The 21,034-nt window shown below is 33.2% G+C and overlaps 1 protein-coding gene and 1 pseudogene across 2 annotated transcripts; one reads left to right on the top strand and one right to left on the bottom strand.

Annotated features, from left to right (window-relative positions):
- Window positions 1–663: 663 nt before the first annotated feature.
- Window positions 664–2,936, top strand: LOC145041447 (pentatricopeptide repeat-containing protein At3g26782, mitochondrial pseudogene; annotated as a pseudogene).
- Window positions 2,937–5,211: 2,275 nt separating this feature from the next.
- Window positions 5,212–9,920, bottom strand: LOC145041448 (uncharacterized). 2 transcript variants are annotated; one of them, XM_078989517.1, is made up of 10 exons: window positions 9,787–9,920; window positions 8,848–8,899; window positions 8,634–8,725; window positions 8,193–8,365; window positions 7,868–7,976; window positions 7,701–7,777; window positions 7,525–7,628; window positions 6,879–7,439; window positions 6,269–6,311; window positions 5,212–5,522 (listed from the first exon to the last, which is right to left on the bottom strand). In XM_078989517.1, the coding sequence occupies exons 1-4, from the start codon at window positions 9,795–9,797 to the stop codon at window positions 8,218–8,220; spliced, it is 303 nt and encodes a 100-aa protein (XP_078845643.1). In that variant the 5' UTR covers window positions 9,798–9,920; the 3' UTR covers window positions 5,212–5,522; window positions 6,269–6,311; window positions 6,879–7,439; window positions 7,525–7,628; window positions 7,701–7,777; window positions 7,868–7,976; window positions 8,193–8,217. The 2 variants fall into 2 exon arrangements, with proteins under 2 accessions (XP_078845643.1, XP_078845642.1); XM_078989516.1 differs by having other exon boundaries at window positions 6,269–7,439.
- Between the last annotated feature and the right edge of the window lie 11,114 nt (window positions 9,921–21,034).

The raw sequence follows: 21,034 nt of genomic DNA on the forward strand, positions 1-21,034 counted from the left end.
CACCATCGCCTTCAGACAACTCATGGCCATCTCTAGCACCATCCGGTTTTGCTTCTCTTCTACCTCATTTTTCTGTGGGGAGTAGGGTGTCGTGTAGTGGCGTTCCAATCCAATTTCACTACAGTACTCATCAAATTGCTTCGACAGGAACTCACCTCCACGATCTGTTCTTAATACTTTTAGCTTTTCACCGGTTTCATTCTCCACTTTGCTTCTGAAATTCTTGAAGGTACAAAAGGCTTCATCTTTTGTTTTTATTAGGAACACCCACACAACCTTGTTGTAATTGTCAACTAACAGCATAAAGTATCTATTACCAGCAGGTGTTGAAGGTGCGACTGGTCCATAGAGGTCGCCATGGACTAGTTCCAATTTCTTCTTATCCCTGAAACGTGTGGTTGTTGGGAACGCCAATCAGGCAGCATTCACACGGCTGGGATGGTATGACCATCTTTGGTACTCCTTTGATTATTCCCTTATCTGACATCGACTTCAAGGCAGTGAAGTTTACGTGACCTAACCTTGTATGCCAAAGCCAGGTTGGGTTATTGATCTCGACAACTAGACATCTTGGGCTGACTTCTCTTATTTCTATCTTGTAGAGATGATGTGGTGACCTTTGTACCTTCATGAGTAGCCTCATCTTGGAGTCATAAATTCTTAGAAAGTTCTGCTTGACTATGATCTCATCTCCCATTCATTCTCTCTTCATTGGCTTTAAGCCTCCTAATCACCTCTTCTACTTTCATTTGATCCAAATCAGCGAACTGTTCGAGTGTTGATGCTATTTGAAGGAACTTGGCTAGTATTGACCTAAGTAATTTCTTCACTATCCCCTAATGTAAGCATTGTAATGACGATGTTGGTCACCTTCACAGCAAACTCATCTACTCCTGTTTCCTTCATGTTTAGTGATTCAAACTCAGACTTCAGTGTTTGAATCCTTGCAGTCTTCACTCTATCAGCTCCCATAAACATGGTCTACAAGGCATCCCATGCTTCTTTGGTTGTTTTCTTCTCAGCCAATGACAACAATAAATCCTCATGTATTCCTTGATAAATGGCTGCCAAAGCCAATTTATCCTTCTTCACTTCCACCACTGTATTTTCTGTTCTAGGTTCAACAGCTTCCCAAACACCTTCAACCTACATAAACAACCTCATCTTGATTGCCCATGTAGCATAATTGGATCTTGACAGCATTGGATAATGGAGTGTGACATGTCCATTCTTTTCACCATTGCTTCCTGACATCCCTATCACTCGAGGCTGATACTTTGGCATACACCAGGAATGCTCTGATACCAAATGTTGGTCTTAACATGTTTACACAAGCTCTATAGGGACAGGGGACAAATAAATACAAAGTAGGGGACATAAATTGACAAGAAAAAAGGAAGGCAAAAGTGTATCTTTTATTCACTAAAAATGAAAGAAAACAAATGGGGACAAAAACCAACGTACACTTGCCTATCTATTTATACTAAGACTTAGCTGGAAAATAGGAACAAACTTGACAAGATGCCAAAGACCAGGAACACACTCACTGGAACTTTGATTTATTCAAAACAATCAAAACGTGCATAATATTAATATTCGGAATTAACCTTAACACTCACTTCTCCCATAACGTATTCCTGTTGACACCTTTAACTCATGCTCACCTCAAATTTGGTTGCATGAATATTAGAGAAAGATTTGTTGTCAGCATCATCAAGAACCCACCTTTGTTCCACTGGAATTGATGATCAAATATTATGCAAGGAAAGGTTGTTACAGAGAGTCAATTGATATTTATTACAAGATGATTCGAAGTGGATACAAACAGAACACCTTTGCGTTTACATTTGTGGTGGCGGCTTGCGCTGGGCTGGAGTTCATTAAAGATTGTCAGAGGGTTCATACTCATGTTTTGTTGTTCGGTTGCGAGTATAACGAGTTTGTTATCACGGCTCTTATATCGTCTATGGGAAGTGCGGCGAATTAAGTTTCGCACGACCAACTCTTCGATAACATGTACGTTAGATGTAGTAGCATAGAAGAAGCCCACCATGTGTTTGAAGAAATACTACAAAAAGATCTCATCGCTTGGACATCAATAATATGTGGGTATGGAAGACTTGCCCATCTTTCAGGATCTCTTTTCCTTCATTTGGTGAGTCATGGTCTAAGACCTGATGCCATAAAATTCGTTGGAGTTTTGTCAGGTTTTAGTCACAATGGTGGTATTACTTCAAGAAAATGTCGAATGAGTTAATATAAAGCCTGTTTTAGAGCATTATAGTTGCATGGTTGACATGCTTGGTAGATTTGACAGATTAAATGAAGTCGAAAGCCTTCTGAAACATATAACTGTAAAACCCAATTCCAATATATGGGGTGGGCTGTTAAACGCATGTATGCATGATTCATAAAAATGTTGAAATGGCTTAAAGAGTTGTAGCCAAGATTCTTGAATTGGATCCAAGTAATGTTGGATGGCATGTGTTAATGTCCAACATCTATGCAACTTGTGGAAAACGAGATCAAGTTGCCATAATGAGGCAAAAAATAAAAGATTTGAAGTTGGAAAAAACACCAGGGTTGAGTTCTATGGAAATTTCAGGGCTGATTCACACGTTTCTTGTGTTTGATCAATCACATGTGATGTCAAGAGAGATACCCAAATGTCTCGAGTATGTAAAAGAAAAGATGAGAGTTTAAGGTTATGTTCCTGAAACAAGTGTTGTGTTTGAAAAAGTTGATGAGGAAACGAAAGAGGAGATGTTATTTTGTCTTATAGTTGAGAGTGATGAAGAACTTGCGGGTGTGTGTTGATTGTCATAATGTTATTAAGTATGTATCTTGAATTGCATGTAGAGAAATCATTGTTAAAGATGCCAAAAAGATTTCATTGTTTTAAAAATGGTGCATGGAGTTGTGGAGATTATTGGTGATGGACATTATGGATATATATATATATATATATATATATATATATATATATATATATATATATATATATATATATATATATATATATATATATTTAAAATATTGTAATATTTTCAATTTTGTAACAACTAAATAAATAGAATGAAAGTATGATGCTATATTTAGAATGAAGTGAAAGTTCGATGGTATTACTAGAAAAAACACAACGGTGTCTTGTAATGGTGTATAGTTTGGCATTTTCCCTTTAGAGTAACACTACTTAGAAAAAAACCAACATTAAAGGGGCATTAATAACTTATAATTTTACCTCTCATCTATGAGATTTACATTTAAACACTCATGGGAGAAGTACCACATCTTTTTGTAAAAGTTATTGCCATCACAACTTTTATCAATGTCAAGCCACCACGACTTTAGTTTCACTGCAATATTATTATACCAGAAGTTACTATAGAATGCATATTCTTCCATTGTTTTTTCACAAAACACTCATTTCATTTCGCCAAAATCAAGTTGATGAACCTCGAAAGAGTCTTGTGAAAGGAATTTCTTCTTCACAAAAAGGTTTTCACCCAAACTTACAAACAGTGGAAGGATGTGGTAGCCTTCATATGAAAAGTTCTTGGTTTCGAGTGGTATAAACTTGAGCTCTATACCAAGTGTCACTTCACATAAACATGGGTTCCCGAAAATATCATAGCTAATGTTTAGGGTATATATATTCCCTTTGAAAGCATGTAAATCAAGGATTTGTTCTTGGGAAGTGGTGGAGACGTGATTCCATATTCCTTTACCCGCAAATGAAAACCATATTTTATGATGCAATTTCTCTGTAATGGCAAACAACCACTCAGATGTTGAAGGTGAAAAGACAAGGATAGATTTGACTCCTAAATATATATGTCACAGCTAGTATTTTAGCTAGGAAATCCTATTCCGGTGTAACCATTCAACTATTGTAAATCTTATACTCTAAGTAGATCTCACTCAATGCTCATATAGATTCATCAATAATGTTCATCAAAGAGTCTAAAAACCCTAAGAATCCCGGTTTAAGTCCATATTGGACTAGTAGTTCCTTATTGGGCCTAATGGACCAATGAGCACCCAATTCAACCTCATTGGACTAAGAAGCCCTAATTGGATCCAAATGGGTCTAGAATGATTCATTTTAACCCTAATAGGCCTTATTGGGCCATAACTAATCCAATTAACCATTAGTGAGCCATAAGCCCATTCTTTTATTCTAATTGGGCCGTGAATGATTCCAAGAGCCCAATGGGCCGAAAAATTCTATGTTTAGGATCTAAAGATCCTAACTAAAGTTAATGGGCCCCAAACTACTCCACCCTTTCTTCTTGGCCCAAAATCTCGGCCCATGTATTAAAAAAAAAAAAAGATCAAGGGAGGGTTGACTTTGGGAGGTGTCACCTCCATTTTATACATCATGTATCCATGCAAGATCCTCCATGTATCCATGCTAGTCATTTCACCATCTCCTCCCCATCTCTTCTTCCTCTCGGCCGAAGCCACAAACACACACACGGACACTCCACCAAATTCTCTCCATTCTCTATAAGATCATCCATCTTCTTCCTCCAAAATTCTCAAGATTTTGCTTGTGTTTCAAGAAGGTTTTCACAAGATAATCATCACTTCTTGGCAAATCTTTAGACATCCAAGTTCATAACTCCATTCTCATGATTATATCACTCTTTTAAGCAAAGTTTTTGGTGATTTTGCTTCCTAGAACTTCTTAAGTTCGAAATCTACTCAAGAAGATTTGTTAGTGCCAAAAATCACTTCATCTCTTGCCACTTCTTCTTCAAAACCGAAACATCAAAGCAAAGGTGAGTTCATACCCCCTTGTTTTCGGTTTTGATATGATTTTTGGGAGAGAATACAAGTAAAATGTGTAGATTTTCAAAAAAAAAAATCTTAATGGTAAAGAAATTAGAATTACAGGGTCTTACTAGAAAAAAGAAATTAAAACAATGTCTTAATATGGTTGATTTTAAAAATGAAATCCGTACTTAATATTACTGGTTTGGTTAGGTTTAGATAAAAAGTAACAATGATAAAAAGCTTGTTTAAGCATCATAGCTGAATGAAGAGGTTCCTGCAAAAAAATGAAGTTTTTTTTAACAAAATTCTCATATAAAATATTTCTATTAACAAAAGAGAATTGTTTAATACCACTTTACATCACCCACTTGTTTTGAACATTTCAACCCATCACAAACCACACCATTTCCCAAAGTAATAAATAAGCACATGTTTTAGGAAAATGAGGGGTATTTATGGAAATATACAAACAGGGTCATAGACTCGTAGCTACCTGCATATCGCTTCCATGCTTTGTCAGCTAGTAATTAGTGGATAGAAGATGGTAATTTCCTAACATGAAGGCATAATTAACCTTATTTGAGATTCAATGATAACAACACCCTTATTTGTTATTTCCCACAACTTCCCTTCAAAATTTAACATATGTTTTGAGGCTTGTTGTTATCATAACCAATTTGGTGATATCCATCATCATTGGTAAAGAAACTTGTTGCATCATCTGATGATTCATCTCTGCCTCTCTTGTTGCCATTATTCAAAACGAATTAATATTTTTAATATGAAAATCAACACAGAAAACATTACATGACTAAATTTAAATCAATAAAGCTTCATTCACTTAAACATTTTATTGAGTGAGATTCAATTCTGTGGAAACATGCAACTTCCAATAAGAGAAATGAAGAATTTGACAGTGTATTTATTACTCACTAACACACGAGAACTATAATTACTCAAAGCCTGTTAAAAACTAAAAAATTGATTGTTGATGAATAGCTATGGTGTCTTAATATGAAAAATAAAATAAATATAAAGTATAATGTTATAATTGGTAACCATGGTTAAACAAGTTTAGATTCTTAAGTAGAATGTATTAAAACTACATTGTCTTAAAAGGGTGGATTTTGAAACTATAATTTTACGATTTGGAGTATAATTTTGCAGGCAATTAGTTAGATTTTAATAGTAAACTATCTTCACAATAAAAACTTTGAATTTATAATGCTATAAATGGTATCCAAAACCAAACATGTTTAGTTTTTCAAAGTACAGTGACCTAATAGGAAAAATAATAAAATTACAATGTCTTCATATCATAGGTTAGATTATGAAAGTCTAATATTTTAACATAAGATTTTATAGTTTAGCATCTAAATAACATTCAACTACAACATACAAACGTATGAGACAATATATATATATATATATATATATATATATATATATATATATATATATATATATAAAGTAGGGTTTGGTTATTTACCTTGGCACCGTATATGGTCATTTAGCTTTTTCTCCAGCTTTTCCTATCAAATAACCACAAACAAATTAGAAATTAAATACATAAATAAAGCTTTACTTACAATCTTTAGAAATTTATATAATATGGGGAATATCAATCTATGTGTTGATAAGTGTGGCAGGCAGATTATGTGACCTTAATAATAAGATTAGAATGGAGTAAAAATATTAATAGACAAAATCAATACATGATTGAACCTCACAAACAAACCAACTACAACTACAATATGTCAAACCTAACACATTCAGACCAAATGACTAATCCAAGATTTTAACCATAGTTATTTTGCTAGTAAGATGCAAATCAATGAAACAGAAACAAAGAAAAAACATTAACTGCAATTTTTTTCATCAATAATAATGGTATCTTTCAAGAATTACTTAAATAATTATTAATTTCTTAATCTGAAAAAGTTGAAAGTAGAATACTGTAATAGGAAAAAAAAATGAAACTAGGATACATAAAACACAAAGAAAGGAAAGTAAGTTGTTATATATTGCATTTAGCCCTAAAAATAACTTAAACTTTAAGAAAATCCATGACATCAGGAGACAAGGGAAGGGTGATGCACCTGACAAAAGTAAGTTGTCTTTTATTTTGTTAAATAATAATCTCCGCCACATACCATAGCATAGGAGATGAAAACCCTTGTTCTACCACTAACTACCACAACAACAGAATATGTAACTATGGTTAATGAAATGTAAAGGCCAGAGGGTTGACATTAAGTGTGTATATACGAATATGAAATCTATAGTTGATAAAAAACAAACAAACCATGTAACAGCAAAAATGTACATTTGATTTAGGCAAAATTAATCCTATATGCATGAAACGTATGTATCAAATCCTAACCTTCTTGACTGTTTTTGAAAACATAATCCCCAAAATTAGAGTTTCTTCAAGTTAACGATTGTTGTTTTTTAATATTATCAGTAAATATTAAATAAAAATTATCTATTAAATACTAATAGTAAAGAAAATTATCTATTAAAATATTAACAAAAGTTGCAATAACAAGATCATGAGAAAGAATGAGATGAAATCCATAGTTTCTTAATATAATTGGTTTGGCTAAAAGGTAACAACAATAAGATCCTTGTTCAAGCATCACAGCTGAACCAAGATGTTCCTGCAAAAAAAAAAAAAAAATTAAAGTTTTTCACAAAATTCTCATATTTTTATTTTTAATCACAAAAACACAATTGAATTATTACCTTAAACACCAGCACCCTCTTTATACTCACCACTTGTTTCTAACATTTCAATCCACCAAAGACCACCACCATGTGGCATTTCCCTTCCCCCATGTCTCAATTTGCTAAAAGAAAGTACAATTTCTAAATAAATAATTTGTTCGACTAAATAACAAATATAAATTGTAAAGAATTACCAGGCATACTAAATAAGTGCTCAAGGCATTTTCCATGCAATATTTAGCATTTTTTAAATAAATAAGCACATCATTTCCTGAGGATAATAAATAAGCACAAGTTTTAGGAACAGAAGGGTATTTCTGGAAATACAAAAACAGGGTCACAGACTCATAGTTATAGCTACCTGTACACCTGGATATTGTTTCCATGCTTTGTCAGCTTGTAACCAGTGGATTGAAGGTAGTAATTTGATAAATCAAGGTATTTGAGATTCAACAGAACTAATAGTGTACCTTTAAACATCAACAGAAAAACTAAATAAGAACATAAAAAGCATCAAGTGTTTTATGGTGTTAAGGGTAAAAACAATCATGTTAACACTTTGATTCTCGGGGGCATCTTCTTTTCCTTTTCTAAAACCCAAGTTTTGTAATTGATTTCTAAAGCCTTTTCTTGTTGCAGAGTAATGAATGAAATGTGTCAAAGGAATTGGAATTAAGAATAGTAACTGTATCAAGTATCTTCTAATTGTTATCAGAGCGAGGGAGAGAGCCTCTGAAAGAAGATGAAGGTTTTCCATTCGCAAGAGAGAGAGATGTTCGAAGCTCCAATGAAGACAAAGTTCTTTTGAAGAGGATCTTGAAAGTTATTCACATGAAATACATTTGTGTCTTTTGATGATCTGAAACAATAACAACAATAATTTTTAAGCATATCAGATATCAGATGCAACTTTTTTTTTAAGGAAATAGATCAATTTTGTTCTTTCATGAACTTAATTTTCTTTGGAAATGTACAAAACCAACAAGGAGAAATTAGTATACAAGTGATATACATGCCTTGGCATAAATCATCCATGTGTATCTTTAAAAAATGCAGATAAATTATTAAGTACTTATTTTATACACAATCCGCCTTAAAAAATAATAAACTGCTTAACATTGACCAACTTAATTGCACTTGACATATGATGTTTTCTCAAATTCATCAGAGGCTGTGTAATCTCCCAGTGCCAATTCGAAAATGTTCTTCTTGAAATACCCTTTTCCACCAAAAAAAATCAAAAATAACCTGTTAGCATTTCTTCAAGTTATAGATTGTTGTTTTTTGATGAAAAACTATAAATACATTGCTATTATAAGTAAATAGTAATGTATTTTGTACATATCGGTAAAAGAGGGCAGAGTACATAACTTCCACGGCTTTCAGTGGAAACCTGAAATATAATTTTATTTGTAGCCATTAATGAATCCAAATAATACTCAATTCTAATAATAGATTTACTTCTAATATATACGTAAATACGTATATGGATGAACTTTATTTTTACATATATATATATATATATATATATATATATATATATAAGGTTAGATAATATGTTTAATCGTCCACAAAAGGTTAAAATAACACAACACATAGTAAATGTGGGATTTAATCATCTTTACTTAAATGAAACTACTCTGTTGACACAGATCTAATTGACAATTACATCTAAAGATGGCTGCTCATCTTATAGATACTAATCCTAATGATCATAAGAATTAAAAATGGAGATAAGTAAAAAATAATTGCCCTGTTTACATGATATCCTAATGGTGTGTAGACAACAGTGCCAAACAACCCAAGATTCATAATACTACTCCATAGAGCTCTAAAGCCAATTTGAAATGCTTCTCTTTCATGAAACAAACCAACCTTGATTGCTTCTTCCATTCCAAAATCAAGAAAAGGTTGTAATACAAGAACAATAAATTCTACATTATAAAGTCAAAGTACTTGGTGGCATCAAAGCAATCAATCAGGTTTAAAGAATTGGAATAAATTAAGACAGTAACAGCCTTGTTGTTGGGGTTGACTATGTTAAGATCCCACATGCAGATAGATTTTTCATTCGTATAGGGCTTCCATTAAACAATCACTACCCTCTAGTAAGTCAGTGAAGCACAAAAGTATTAAAGCATCATAAGCGACTAATTTGTCAACTGCTACTATATATAACAAGGGATAAAATAAGATATTAGTAAGAGATTTATGTAACAGAAAGATAATTATCAAGGAAAGTATAACAAATATCGTTTTGTAGATGCAATTAGGTTTTACCAGATGGCCATATGTAATCAGGAACTTGATGCAATCCAAGGACTCATGATATTCAATACAACCCAAACAGTGAAACCCTAACTAATCTAAAATTGAGTTAAAAAATAGAACAAAATTTTCAAAATAGAAGAGGGGGGGGGGGGGGGGGGGGGGGACAAGCGGCGGACAAAAAATGTAGGAAAACAGGAACAAAATATTTCGTACAGAAGGGAGACTTCGCTGAAAGAAGGTTTGATGACCTCTTGAAATCAAAGGAAATTGTTAATTCTATGGGAAATTTGGTGTTGACAAAGAGATGCTTAAGGTGTGTTTGGTTGTCGAAAATTTTCAAATGAAAATAAAATTTTTGAGAACACATTTGGTTGATCAGATGTCCAAAAAAAATGAAAACTTTTAGTTTGTCAAATTATATATATAAATTAGAAAAATGATTTTTACAGTTTTCTAAATTTCTAAAATGGAGAATGAAAATTCCACCGGTTTCAACCAAACACGTTTTCTAAAATTTTCATTGAAAACTGAAAATGAAAACTGAATTCTATTTTCTAAAAAATGAAACAATTTTCCACAATCAAACACAACCTTAACCTTTTGTCGAACACCAAGAGGATTAAAGAATTAAAACCCCCACTGCATTCATAACACTGCAATAACCAACCACACACACACATAACTGAGCATCAATGATTGAATAATACATAAATTTATCATTTATACTCCACCCATCATATGCTATGTTATATAATCGTGTAACACAGTAGGTTGAACTCATTTCCACCATGTCATCCAACAATTCCAAGTTGTTGACCTACACCAATGAAAAATTGAACATATAGTAAGTAAGCCAAAAAGAAAGAGTTGTTTTGTCATGAACTTGATTTTCTTTGGAAATGTACAAAACCAACAAGGATAAATTAGTATACAAGTGACATACATGCCTTGGCATAAGTCATCCATTTGTATCTTTAAAAAAAATGCATATAAATAAATTATAAAGTATTTGGTTTGTATACAATCCGCCTTAAAAAATAATAAATTACTCAACATACTCTCCACTAATAGCTCCATCTACTTGGAATCTCGGAAGGTTTCAGATATATACAATTTCAGTGATGAAAGTATTAGTACACAAAATTATGATGTAAATTGTAAGGTATCAATTTCCTGTCTTCAAATTCTCTGGAAGAACAACATTGTACACTTGTTCTACCACTAACTACCACAAATACAAAATCAGTAACTATTGTGATGAAATGTAGAGGCCAGAGGGTTTACATTAAGGTGTTGTTTGTTTTGGAAGTGGTTAAATGTCTTTTGTCTTTTTCCGTGTTTGCGGAAGAAGACGTGCACTTGAGAAACGTCTACCTGCCATAAGGGAAAAGTGCTCAAAAAGAGCTTTTGTAGAAAAACAAATGAGGCCTAAGAGTGTATGTATGAACATGAAATCTATACTTGATAAAAAAAACAAACCATGGAGCAACAAAAAATGTACATTGATTTAGGCCAAATTAATCTCATATGTGTGAAACGTATGTATCAACTAATATCAAATCCTAACCTTCGTGAGGGTCCTTTAAAACATAATCCCCAAAATTAACCTCATGTGTGAATCATATGCATCAACTACTAATGTCTTATTTGACAATCTTCTCCTATTAAACTAATTTCATCCAGAGTTTTTAGAAAGTGAACTACATACTCTCTCTGAATCCAAGATTTGACCTATAATCTAGATAGATATACACTATTTTTATGCCTTAAGTTGCTTGCCAACAAATGTAAAAAGAAAAACAATCTATCATAGTCATGAACCTTACATAAAAAAATTGACCAACACAATTGCACTTGGCATATGATGTGTTCTCAAAAATTGAAGTTTTTATTGAAATACCCTTGTTGTCCACTAGCCAAATTAAGAAAGTGATTAGTAAATATCCAAATATAGCCCACGAAACCGTAGGTTTCTAAATTCATCTACTGTTTCGCCATATCGTCTAGTGTTTCGTGTTTTGTATAATTTTTTTTCCATTTGTAAGCAACAAAACCGTAGGTTTTGGGAAACCTACGGTTTCCTCTCGGTTTAGCTACGGTATCCAAAAGCGTAGCCTACGGTTTTGGGAGAAAAATACGTTTTTTTTAATATTTAAATCTACTATTTTGGGGGTTTCGTCTACTGTTTTGTGAAAAAACCTACGGTTTAATTTTTTTATAAGATGTACAAGTCGACACTGCACAAACTATGCATTGGGCACTTGTACACCGTAGGTTTCGTATGAAACCTAAGGTTTTATATATATTTTTAATTTTATTCAAAAAAAAATTTAACCTCATATACAAAACCTACTTCTAATCATAAACACGATAAATTTTTTATGAAAATTAGACAAACTGGGTTGTTCTTTGGATGCTCCATTGAGAGAAAAAAGTAGTCAAACCAAAGAAAATAATAGGAAAAATGACTAATCTAAATTTTTTTTCATTATATACTATGGGCTAAGTGGTATTTTTTGGCTATTTTTGATAAATAATTAAGAAAAAAGACTAGATTTGTAATTACCCATTTTTTTCAAAAATATATTATAATTAAATACAATACAAACAACAATTATTATTTAAAGGCAAATTAATCGAATCTGTTTTCAACACTTTTATGATAATTGTTTATCATCATTTGAATTTCATTCTTGGATAAAAAAAACATTATTTTATTTTTAACTGTGTATTTGTCATTATTATCTAATACACATAAATGTTATTAACTTTTTGAACACGAAACAATATATGTATAAAACTTAGTTTTTATGAAAATTGATTATCATCATGAATTTCATTCTTTGATAAAAACATTATTGTTTTTTTTTTCAATTTGTGTGTTATTACAATTTAATACACATAAATGTTATTAACTTTTTTGAACACAAAACAGTATACATACATAATTTAGTTTTTTAATAAATGGTTTAAGGTTTTTCTTACATAATATTTAGTCTATATATTATATACTAGACATAATTCTAATATATTAATCTTATTTATTTAATACTCATAAGTATCAATTAAGTGTTATGAATAAAAAGATCTCATTGGTTGTAGTGATTTCTTTATAAATAGCATTTCATTAGAATTTGAAATGTTTGAATATTAAAAGAGAATTTCAATGCAATTAATAACTTTTTATTACATCAATGTGGTTAAAGATATATATTTTAGTTAGTCTTACCAACACTCACTTAAATAATCACCATTTATATAATAACCTAGATCCTTATACAATTTGTCTTATATAAATAATACACATAGAATATGGACACGCATAATTAATTTTTGAAGCATGTGCAACGCGTATGCATTTGCCTAGTATATAAAGGTTAGAGACATGTGTATTACAAGGATTGGCAACTTAGAAAATCAAACTACATTGTTAAAATATGAAAAAAAAAATACAATACTAGAATATGACGAAATATAAAAAAAATATATGAATGAATTTGAAAATAATGATGAATATATATATGCAATATGAGTTTTATAATCTTCATTTGTTTCTATTCAAAAGTTATACTTTTAATGTAGAACGCTAGTGCACTTTAATAAATGTATAAACAAAAAATCACATATACACAGAGAAATAGTAAGACTTTAATAGTATACTGTTAAAATAGTAAAATGTAACATCCAGAATTTCAGGTATAGTTCTTTAACCTTGTGACTTTTTAGTTTGGGGATTTTTTCCATCACCACGGCATGGTGGCATCCTCGCCACGATGTGGTGGTAGCTGGGGCTCAAAACCCTAGATCTTGGGCCATGCCCCTATTTAAAGGAAGTGATGACTAGAGTTTCATCCATCCCCAGCCTCCATCACCTCCATCACCTCCAAGTTCATTGAAGCAAAACCTAATCCCTTATATCCCATTTCTAAGTTCTTTATTAGTATTCTTGGTTATTTGAAGCCATTAGATTAAAATAAATGAAAAGGATATGATCTTAGGATACATAGTAATAACATGAACTAACATTACTATATAACTACACTTAATTAGTGATAAAGACAAATATGACATTTTATTAAGAGAGAATAGAAAATTACATGTATTTTTGGAAACTAAATAAAATTAATTAATAATCAACAAATTTTAGAAATACAAATTAACTTTTTTTATATGTTTGTAGAATTTAATTTCCATTATTATCATTCTCGTTTTTTTTTTTTAAATAATTTTTTTGTTGGAGATTGCTTTGGATGTTCCCAGGAATATAAATTGGTTTCCATTATAAATCATTCTCATTCTTGAAGAATACGTTTTTATTGAAAATTGTTTTGATCTCTTCATTCTTATGATTCTTATTCTTGAAGAATGTCATAAGTACTAGGTCATATATGATATTTTTTAAGAATAATAGTTACAATCTTGAAAAAATAAATGACATTCATAAAGAATAAGGAATTACATATTATTAGATAACTAAAATTCTTGTAGAATAACATTTTTGAAAAAAAATACATTCTTAAGAGTAATACATGAAAGAAATAAAATCAAAATGCTTAAAGAATAACATAACATTGTTAATACAAACATGCATATGTTGTATTGTTCTTGAAGTGTGTGACATAAAGTGAAGTTTTGGATCATTTAGTTGGTACAAATTCATAACTTGTTGGTAGAAGTTATCTTTGTTCATAATTTGTTAGCAGAAAGTATCTTTGTTCCATTCCTGCAAAAGAAATATCGCATATTGAAATGTTGTAACGCATCATAAAGAATTTATACTGGCAAAGTAATAAGCCTAAGTAATAAGATTTTCAAACTTGAAAAATAAAAATGGATTTCATTTAGGCGTTTTAATAAACAAATGTGTTCCATTGATTCATATGTAACAATGAAGTAAACATATGACAAAGTAATTTTTTATTTTGAATAGAAAGTTGGAGGAATTTTTTGATGAATTTTTTAAGAGCTTTTATTGAATTGGAAGGTATCTTATTCTACGGTTTATTAGAAAAGTCATTCTCATTCCATCGACACTTTAAATACCCTTATCATGACCAAGGAACGCAATAACCAAGTCAAAAGCAAGTATAACAACCTCAGATTTAGTATATGCAAAAGTTTAGATTCGCTCCCCAATTAAGTAGACATGGGCCTTCAATTATGTATTTGACTATCCTCTGTATCATAACACCATGCCTCCTCATTAAACACCAAAAAGTTGAGCCCTAAATCAAATTAAACGACAAAAACGTTAAACCCATAATTGAATTAAACCCCAAAATTTGTTAAACAACAAAAGCATTAAACCGTAAATGGAATTAAACCTAACTCGAATTGCACCTAGAAGAAAACCAAAATACTTGCTTCACAATAAAAATGCATAACAAAATTCGAGAAAATTAGTTGGACAAGGGCTTTTCGAGAGATACAAACTTTGGAGGTGAGAGCATAAAAAATTGATGACCTTTTATGTTGAAGGAAACTCTCATAAACAAGAACGACCACTAATCGAGACTATATGGATGTATAAAGTAAATTTTTACCATTGAAGGAATCTCCACCCGTCTCGTCTTCTTCGGTTTGCCCCCTTACAGAAGATATGTAGCTCGAAATATAAACTTAACGCCAACAATTACTGATTTGTAGGAAAAAGAAGAGGGATGAAAGTAGGAGTCTTCGATCAGGATTCTAGACAACACTGACGAGCAAAGCGAGATACAAAAAGGTTGTGAAGACAATGGAGATTAACGGTATAGATAAAGAGCAAGAAGCATACATGAGATTTCATTCCATAAATAAAGACTTATTAGTTTGAGTAATTAATTAATTTTTTAAAATGTCACTATATATTGATTGGTCTAAAATTAGTTATACATTCACACAATAGATAAATGTTTACAAATGAAACTAACTCTCTCTCTCTCTCTTTGTGTGTGTGTTGTGTGTGTGTGTATATATATATATATATATATATATATATATATATATAGAGAGAGAGAGAGAGAGAGAAAGAGAGCTTATCTTGCTTTTGAACTCGGGGTGCGCAAAAGCAAGCCAAACCGAAAAAATGAGTAGCATAAGTCAGTTTCTGTTTGGGTATTTAGATATCTACAGATACCATAATCGTGTGTGTGTGTGTGTGTGTGTGTGTGTGTGTGTGTGTATATATATATATATATATATAGAGAGAGAGAGAGACCCTATCAGCTTTTCAAAAAATTTCAAATTGATAGTTAGCCGGTAAAAGCCTAATGACCCACACAATATATATATATATATATATATATATATATATATATATATATATATATATATATATATATATATATATATATATATAGTTTTCTATTGATTCTGAATTTTTACATTTAACAGTTACCCGTGAACCAAACCGTAGTTATCCGTCTTTATACAATTCAGTTCGGTTCGGTTTTTAAGCAATTCTGTTTGGTTTCAGTTAGTTAGTGTATGTGAGGTACTCAGCACGTGCTTACGGTTCATTAGCATAAAGCTAGTCTGTTGGAGTTTATTGGTCTTCAGCATAGGGTTGGTCTGCCCTCAACTCCACAAACATATCAACATATATATAACAACATTCGATATAAAAGGCAACTAATTATCCTAGTGTAGGGTACCTATATCCTAACATACATAGGATACATACTGCAGTATACATTATAGTGATAAGAACTCACTTAAACAGTTACTTCGAAGATTGATAACTAACCGGACAATCCTATTGACATGCAATGAGCCTATTAAGTATTAACCTATAGTACTATAACTTATAAGATTCAAAGAGAGTCTAGTAAATGAGGCTAGATCTATAACTAATCCTAAGGAATACTAATAGCTATATCAGATGTGGTCAGCCAGGAAGGACAATTGAGAGGCAGGATCATTTCAGCATATAGCTTTTCTGAAATCTAATAACCAAGCCAACGCGACCATTCTAGATTAATCAACATTTTGACTTACAATTACAGATTGATCTTATTTATAGGTCCATAACAACGGCATACGACTACAAATATAAGTTACACTGAAAATGGGAGAGTGTATCTTAACTTATCGAGATTAAAGTGAAAATTGGGAGATCAGACCATACTCCAAGACCGAAAGTTCTACTTTCCGAACACCTCGAACCCTCAAAACTTTACTAAACACTCTCAAGAAAAGCCAACAAGTCAAACTCAATGAAGGCTAGAGGGAGATTGGATGAATGGGTGAGTAAATGAAGTGAAAATGAGGGATACATATATTGCAGCATGAGGCGTGTTGCACACATCTTGGAGGCGCGCCGCGCACCAGGGCTGTGCTGGCTCCTGCGCTTGCCACCCACATGTGTCACACTCTCATGGTGTTACGTATCACACCTGTATTGTGCCATGTAATCGCGCCTCTTGGTGGAATGGAAGAGTTAGCTTGCCACGTGGCAGCCTTTTGTGCCGCCACGTCATTACCGCGCGTCGCGCATTGCTCGCACCCAATTTTCTACATTTTTATAATCGCATAACTTCTTCATACAAGCTCCATTTTCGACGTTCTTTATAATGCCAGAAAGCTTTTGATGACATCTATAACTTTCCTTTAGACTTCAACAACTAATTCTCAATCTATAAAAAAATTATATTTTTGATAGGCTTAGCTTGTTAGAGATCGTTACAGAAAGCAAAACTCCTATATACGGAATCCGTTCTCGATGTTCTTTACATCGACAGAACTCCTTTGAATGAGATGTTCGATTACTGTTTAGATTATTATGCCTAATAGTCTACCTTTATAAAAGTTGATATATGTGCTCACACTACTGCGTTGAAACTTAGAAAATCGTAACTTCCTCTCTTGAAGTAAGATTTGGACATTATGTATTTGCGCAAATTCGATTTAACAAGAACTACAACTTTTTTTTATATTACTAAGGCTAACGAGTTATATACCTAAAATTCGAATTTCTATTAATCCTGAATATTTACAGAAACGATAAAATGGGGTGTTACAACACTCCCCCACTTATAAGGATTTTGTCCCCAAAATCTAACTAAATAACTCTGGGTAGTTGCTCGTTATCTCTTCTTCTGGATCCCATGTCCATTCTAATCCTTTTCGGTGTTACCACTGAACCTTTACTAAGTTGATTACCATATTGCGAAGGTCTTTGACTTCTTATCCAAGATCGCCACTGGCTTCTCCACGTAGTTCAGACGCTCGTCTACATAAATGTCTTCCAATGATACAATTGTGGATTCACTCGTAATGCACTTTCTTAATTAGGATATGTGGAAGGTGTTATGGATATGACTTAACTCTTCGGGCAGATCCAAACGATAGATAACCTTGCCCACTCGAGCAATGACTCGAAAGGTTTCGATATACCTAGGGCCTAGCTTGCCGCTCTTTGGGAACTTAATAACACCTTTCTAAGGTGAAACCTTACGTAATACTAGGTCTCCTACTAGGAACTCAAGATTCGATCTTCGTCGATCTGCATAACTCTTCTGCCGACTTTGGGCAATCTTCAACCTTTCGCATACTTATTGGATGAGTTTAGTGGTTTTGATCACAACATCAGTGCTCTCCATAACTCGCTGGCCGATTTCTCCCCAACATATGGGCGTTTAACACTTCCTTCCGTAAATCAATTCAAAGGGAGGTCTACCAATACTAGATTAATGGTAGATGTTGTACGAAAATTATGTGGAAAAAGTATGACATAGTGAAAAGTCATTGGAGTACAAAATCCTAAAATCACAAAATGAGGAAAAACATGGGCGGATGTGGCGCGATCAGGCTAGGCCCTTCCCTTTCGATCTGGGAGTACCTGAAATATAAACCGAAAACCATAAGCACAAAGCTTAATGAGCTTCCTCAAAATACTCCATACCATACATACATAACATACAATACATATTTGGGTCTATTTCACCCCCTTCAGTCTCCCTTGACCAATACTGGGTATATTTCACCTCCTTCGGTCTCTTTCAACTGGTAGATGGTCTATTTCACCCCTTTCGGTCTCTTTCAATCGGTACTAGGTATATTTTACCCCTTCAATCTCTTTCAACCTGTATCGAGTATATTTCACCCCCATACAACTTGCATACATTCATATCAGCAAGAGTCACAAAGACAACAAGCACACACAGGCATAACAATAAGTGTCACAAAGACAAGTATCATCCTACAAACATAATCCAATAGGTCGACATTGGTTCCTTCAACCCACGTGTACAGTGAAGGAACTCACCTCAGTATGAAGATAAAAAAATCACACCCGGGCTGTTGAATCGAAAATCCCCACAGTTAATCACAAATAATATAACCCTAATTAGAAATTAGGTCATTAACTCAAACTAGGAGTCCAAATCCTTAATCCTAACTCCTAATGGTAAAAGACTACTTTACCCTTCTCTTATTGGGCCTAACATATAGCGGTCCAAACCCAAACTAGCCCAAATTCCAAAAGATACTCAAGGGCTTATATGGGCCCAATCCATAAAGGCTTAACTCAGAAGGACTCATGGCCACCAAGGGCCCAAAACCCTAAAGGCCAAGGTAGCCCAAAAACAAAAAGCCCAAAATGGGTGTTCTAAGAGAGTACCGCTAATGTACTATTTCCTACGCCCCACGTACTACAGACTTAAGAAGGGAAGCTTAGGGGGCTAAGACACAATACATGCAGCGTACCTAGACTTACACCCGACATATGCATGAATGACCCAATATTTCTGTTAAGGTCTTAATGCTTTAAGACCCAACGTCCAATTTCAGATCTAAGTCCAATAAAACGTATTAAGCCATAAAGCTGCACTTTGTATGCTTTTGCATGGCTTAATAAGTTCCAAAACCCAACTTAAACACTTTATCCCACATGGAATGAACACCAACCTTGGTATCGTTCATCATAAGTGTAACGCCCGCAGATCCGGGCTAGTCAATTTAGAGGCAATAAGGGTCGAAAACGACTTTTCGACAAAAGATTATTTAGAATAAATGGTCTTAACCAAGCTGTAGAATATGTCACAAGGTTTCTGTACATATAAAGAACGCCGAAATCAGAGTTATAACGAAGAAGTTATGGCCCGTCGAAGTTTTACGGCAAAACCGACACTACACCGGGAAGCGTAAATAGTAAATTTATGATGGAGCGACTTTTAGCCTTAAAAATCTAAACGAAAGTTGTAGTATATGTTAAACCGAGAACATACAAAAAAAGAACGCCCAAATCTGACTTCGTATGAGGAAGTTATAATTTTTCTAAGATTCGGCTTAGCAGTGCACGACCCGAAACTCGAATTTTAGTTCGAGCGGTTTTTGGATTATGCGACCTAAATGAGAGTTGAAGATCTCATTAATAGGAACTCAACGGTAAAATATAGACAAAAACGGAGCATGTATGAAGGAGTTACGAATTCTTCGCGGTCATTTAACAGTTTAAACGCCTCCTACTGTTAAATTCAAGATCGGTCGAGAATTAGCCGACAAAGTATAAATGAAAGTTGTAGATCTTGATTTTACCTACGCGTGGAAAAAAATAATGTCGAAAACGGAGCTCGTATGCGAGAGTTATGAGTTTTCTAAGTTTGAAGGCTGATACGCGATAGGGGGTGACGTGACACCACCAGAATTGGACACGTGGCACCACCAGAAGGCCACCACATGCCCCAACTCGGCGAGCAGGTCCTCTTACTCGGCGAGTCCATCAGGATTTCACACTATAAATAGATGTGTCGGGTTCCATTCATTCTCACACCTTTCCTCTTCCACTTTCTCTCTCTAAACTCTCTTTCTAGCTCCCCTTAAGCCCCCTAAAGTCTAGGTAAACCCCCTAGCACCCGAAGGAAGCCTCAAGGCTCCCGAAGCCCCAAGAAAAGAGCCTTTTGGCTCGGGAACGTTGCTCCAGCAAAGCCCGGTTTTCTTTAAAATCTGCTGTAAGTGAGCTACGCTTACGCAATTTTTAATATAGCTTTCAAATAATTATAGTAATGTTATTAGGTCCTTAAAATAATTATTTGAGCTATTATTATGAGTTATATTGAGTGTTATTTAACACTTATATAATAATAATAATAATAACTAGACTATTAGTTTGTCGCGGTTGTCGTTAGACTAAACTCTAGTGGTAATGATACTAGGTTTTGTCCGAGGGAAATTGTTTTAACAGTAACGAAGTGTTGTCCGAGTACCAAGTCATCACCTTATCAAGTGAGTGCATAGTTACTTTCATCTTACACATAGATATGAAGTATTTTATATA

This window comes from Lactuca saligna, chromosome 4, assembly GCF_052625555.1.
Source record: "Lactuca saligna cultivar CGN05327 chromosome 4, ASM5262555v1, whole genome shotgun sequence".
Taxonomy (NCBI): domain Eukaryota; kingdom Viridiplantae; phylum Streptophyta; class Magnoliopsida; order Asterales; family Asteraceae; genus Lactuca; species Lactuca saligna.

Coding starts and splice junctions, on each gene's coding strand:
- LOC145041448 (XM_078989517.1), bottom strand. Junction 8,726..8,847: donor CTGCCCTCTTTTACCGATAT/GTACAAAATACA, acceptor TTGGTGGAAAAG/GGTATTTCAAGAAGAACATT. Junction 8,366..8,633: donor CATATGTCAAGTGCAATTAA/GTTGGTCAATGT, acceptor TTATTGTTTCAG/ATCATCAAAAGACACAAATG.